Source organism: Solanum dulcamara, chromosome 6 (genome assembly GCF_947179165.1).
Source record: "Solanum dulcamara chromosome 6, daSolDulc1.2, whole genome shotgun sequence".
NCBI classification, from domain to species: domain Eukaryota; kingdom Viridiplantae; phylum Streptophyta; class Magnoliopsida; order Solanales; family Solanaceae; genus Solanum; species Solanum dulcamara.
This window is the reverse complement of record NC_077242.1, coordinates 2,440,803-2,445,635: the sequence shown is the minus strand read 5'-3', so window position 1 is coordinate 2,445,635 and position 4,833 is coordinate 2,440,803. Positions and strand designations below refer to the sequence as shown.

Here is a 4,833-nt window from a genome sequence, read left to right as displayed (position 1 = left end):
TAGTCCCTAAAGCTAATATATGTTAAAAAGTTTTAATTAAGAATATAAAATATTTAACAGACTCTACACAAGTGAAGAGTTAGAGGCAAGAAAATGCCATATTATATTATGTTTTGTTAAATAGACGTGTATGTAAATTGATTCTTTCAACCTTCGAAGGTAAAGTATGAGCCATTAATGAATACACAAACAATTGTGAAGTGGATCATAATTTTTTTAGGCATCAACACCATGAAGTGGAGTAATATATTATCACAATAAAGATGCAAGATATACCAAAAGTAAAAATAGGCGAAAAGTACATACATTAGGGCATCACCAATCGCCAATAAAATATTTTTGACAGTAGATTAAATGTTCACTTCTAAAAGAAGATAAACAATTGGGTGTCAGTAGAAGTAAAAGGATATCTTAGATCAAATATATATGTTGCTTTAGATAATAATTCTCAAATTTGTTAATTTTAGGAACTAGAATAACACATTTTGATTAATTGAAGATCAAATATCCTAAGTCGTATAACATAAGGACCAAAATCGTTTTCCCCCCTACATTATTATATTATAGATAAGATTTTCATAATATAAAAATATAAGTATTTGATTAATTTTATTAATACAGAATAATATAATTACATTTGAGTCATATTATTAATGGGTGGACGTTTAAGGGCTGGATATGAAAAAAAATAGAAAAAATTACTTGATTGAGTGCTTTTTAAAAATTAATTACTGATTTTAGTGATATTTTTTATTTATTATCATTTATAGCAATATATAGCAATATTATGATAAATCTACACTTGTATTAAAAGTGAATTATGCATACAATATAAATGTATTATAAGTGTTTTAAAATATATATTATGTTTGTGTAGTAAGAAACTAACATAATGTATTATAAGTCTATTAAAATATGTGATAAATGTATTATCCATTTATAAAACTTGTATTATATATGTTTTATAAATAGTTCTCTGCAATATGTATTAAAACTGTATTATAAATGTATTATAAGTGTTCAGTGAAATTATTTTTTTATTGCTATAAATGGTAAATATTTTTTTAATATTGTATATTTATGTAAGTTTCCCAAAAAAATATTCACCAAAATTCAATTCAAATTATCTCGAATTGAATTTTTCTATTTAGACATTTCAATTTTTTTTTTTAATAATATTCCCTAATACTTTTATCATTAGTGTCAAATTGTTATTATTAGTTTATTACTAGAAATTTGATTTGTCTAAAACCCTAAATCTCTTCTGGCTTCTTTGTTCAGCTACTTTATTGTTTTCAATTTCAATGTTGGGGACCTTAAACCATTGTTGTTCTTCAGTAACACCACAGTCCACAAAGCCAATAAGCTCATCAATGAACTTCGCAATGTTGAGAAGATCAATTTCGTACAATTTTCTTCAAAGGGCTTTCCCAATTCGTGCTTATTACACTGTGTATTCTTCATATTCAAAGCGTAATAATTTGTTTTCCAGAATTAGCCCTGTGAGACGAGCGGATCTCATAATTCCAGTTTTGGATGAATGGGTGGATGAGGGCAGAAAGGTGACAAGTTTCGAGCTTCAACGCATTGTTCGTGATCTCCGTAGCCGTAAACGGTTTTCTCAGGCTCTCCAGGTTTCATTTCATGTCTGCACTTTTTCTTAGTTAGTATTGGAATGTAGTGGCAAGGCTGCGTACACACGATATACCCTCCTCAAACTCCACTTGTGGTATTACACTGTGTATGTTCGTATAGAGGGGAATAGATATGGATGATTAATATAGCCAACCCACTTAATTTGGGATCGAGGATTGGTAGGCATTTCAATATGAATTGAGTGATAGTTGAATAAAAAAAAAGGTATTGTGAAGTAAGAGTATGTAACTGTTTGAAGTTGTGTTTGAATATGCTTTTCACTTGAAAAAAACGTTTTTCAAGTTTTGAGTGAAAAAATTGACACAATATAACCTATAAATCTTTTATAAAAACTTGAAGAAAAGCGAAAGATTCTTATGCCAAAAGGGCCGTAAGTTGATTGATTTCAATCTTTTTGGGGAAGGGGGATCACGTGGTAATGATCTCAATGGCTCTATTTATAGAATTAAACAGCTTCACCACAGTTGTTGTGTTGAAATTGAGATTACAATGAGAAACTGGGACCATGCTATCTCACAGTCATTAAATCCAGCTCATATGAACAAGAACAAGTGAAATGCAATGATAATGAATGAAGAAAACTAAAGTAAATAGCTATATAAATCAGTACAAGCTCTTGGCAGTTGGCATCAATCTCTACTTGATAAATCCAAAGCATAGGTAGAAACAGAAGATATAATTGGAGGAAATAGGAAGATAGAAGGATAAAGAAGTAGAGAAAAGAGAAATAGAAAGAACAGAGGGAGAAATCAGTGAGGATAGATCAAGATTGAAGGGGAGTAGTTTCAGATAATTCTGGATCCTGACGACCTTTGCTGTCATAGCTCATCTATATATAGATGGACTAAATTCCCACATCAGGCAGCTGAGGTGTGGAGCTAAGTCTGCTCACGTGACTTCTACCACCCCCTGTGCTGCTTAATTGATTCAGGCTATGTTTCTCGGGCTCTTCAAAAATGTTGATGGGTGTGTGTCAAATCCTCCAAAAATAGTGCATTTTTAGTGGATCGAACATGGGTACGACAACATTTTGGAGAGTCTGTACAAGATAGGATTCAGGTCTCAACAAAAATGGATTGTCAATGAAGCTTTCTTAGACAATCCTATTTTTTACAAAGAAGATATTGAGTATGATAGGAAATGCTCGTGCATCTGATGTAAAGCGGGAGAAAGGAAACATGTTTCTACTTCTGATCTCTGAATTTTTATTTATTTTTTGGGCTCGAAATGTGTCATGATACTATTTTACTACTACATCTGACTTGCCCTTGTTTCTAAAGCTGGTAATGCATGCTTGTTTCCATTTAGGTTTCAGAGTGGATGAGTGTCAGAGGTCTCTGCCCTTTCAAATCAGGAGACTGTGCTGTGCATTTGGATCTTATTGGTGTTGTGCATGGTTGGGAAGCTGCAGAGTGCTACTTTAATAACCTTACGGATGAACAGAAGAATGATAAGACTTCTGGTGCTCTCTTCAACTGTTATATTAGAGAACGCCTAGTTGAGAAGTCCCTAGCCCATTTCCAGAAAATGAAGGAACTTGGTTATGCTCACTGCACTCTTGTTTACAACAATCTCATGTGCCTTTACAGAAGTACTGGCCAACTCGAGCAAGTCTCTGACGTGCTATCGGAGATGAAGGAGAATGGTGTCACCCCGAATAACTTCAGCTATCGTATCTGCATCAACTGCTGTGGAGAAAGAGCTGATTTTAGTGGTATGGAGAAGCTTCTTGAAGAAATGGAGAGTCAACCTTTCATATCAGTGGACTGGATCACCTATTCCATGATGGCTAGTGTTTATATTAAAGCCAAGTTCAAGGAGAAAGCTCTTATTTTCTTGAAAAAGTTAGAAGATAGGCTACATAAAGATGCGATAGGTTACAATCATTTGATCTCCCACTACGGGAATCTAGGCAATAAGGAAGAAATGTTGAGATTGTGGGGTGTACATAAGGTTGTGTGTAAAAAGCAAATTAACAAGGACTACATCACCATGCTAGGTTCCTTAGTGAAGCTTGGTGATCTAGAGACAGCTGAGACCGTCCTAAAGGAGTGGGAGTCTTCTTGCCACACTTACGATTATAGAGTGCCAAATATCCTTCTAATTGGATATTGCCAGAATGACTTAGTTGATAAAGCCGAAACCATGCTGCAAGATATTGTTAAGAAAGGTAAGACACCAATCCCAAATAGTTGGGCTATCATCGCTGCAGGGTACTTGAATATGAATAATATGGAAAAGGCTTTTGAATGCATGAAAGAAGCTATAGCTGTGCGAGGACAAAATCCAGGATGGAGACCAAAACCCCATCTGGTGTCAAGCATAAGTAAATGGCTCGGTGATCAACAAGACGCTAGAGAACTAGAGGCTTTCCTTATCTCATTAAAGACAGTAGTTACTGGAAATAAAGACGTGCATGATGCCTCTGGAAGCACAGAAGCCAGTGGGCTAGGAGAAGAGGATGAAAGCAAAGAAAGTCTTAGCTATGAGCAGAGCAAGTAAACTTCTGCCCAAGCCTGGAGGAACAGGTGCCTCTCTCATTTTCTCTATTATCCAACTCCATATGCTTGGAGAAAATGGAGATTAAAAAGAGTAAGCCGCTCTGTTGTTACTGTCGGGGCTAGCTTTGTATACTAGGAACTTATTCATTATCTGTGCTTGAAGATATGTGAAGAGCAGTGAAGATCAATCGTATACGAATCCAGCAACCTTACTTCTTGTGCTGTCAAAAATAGGAGGACAGAACTGGTGATTTTACAGCCTAGTCCGGATTTTCGTTCCCAAAATAGATGAGCATTTACCAGGTGTTTACAGTTATTTAGTAGTAAAGGATGTATTTTTGAAAAGATAAAGGATGTATTTTATTTTATTTTCGAAATAAACAGTTTACAATTGCTCATGATTTATTCACAAAGAGAAGTTATGCTTCAATTGATTTGTTCGTAAAGACATTGTATGATTGAGACCTCAATATATCAATGTCACATGGTCAAGTAAGTCAAGATCCAGCTATAATGAAATGTTGATAGTTAACTGGATTAATTTGTTGAGAATTACAAATTAAATTCAATCCATTCGATATTAAATTAAACTTTTCATAAGTTGTAATATATTATGTTCTGTGAGAACTGAACAAAATTATTATCTATGATGTATTAAATATCCTTATCTGATAAA

The 4,833-nt window shown here is 34.0% G+C and overlaps 1 protein-coding gene across 1 annotated transcript; it reads left to right on the top strand.

The window, feature by feature from the left end:
- Positions 1–1,216: 1,216 nt before the first annotated feature.
- LOC129892472 (pentatricopeptide repeat-containing protein At4g21705, mitochondrial-like) lies at positions 1,217–4,603 on the top strand. Its single transcript, XM_055968043.1, has 2 exons — positions 1,217–1,634; positions 2,965–4,603. The coding sequence occupies exons 1-2, from the start codon at positions 1,305–1,307 to the stop codon at positions 4,156–4,158; spliced, it is 1,524 nt and encodes a 507-aa protein (XP_055824018.1). The 5' UTR covers positions 1,217–1,304; the 3' UTR covers positions 4,159–4,603.
- The last annotated feature ends 230 nt before the right edge of the window (positions 4,604–4,833 follow it).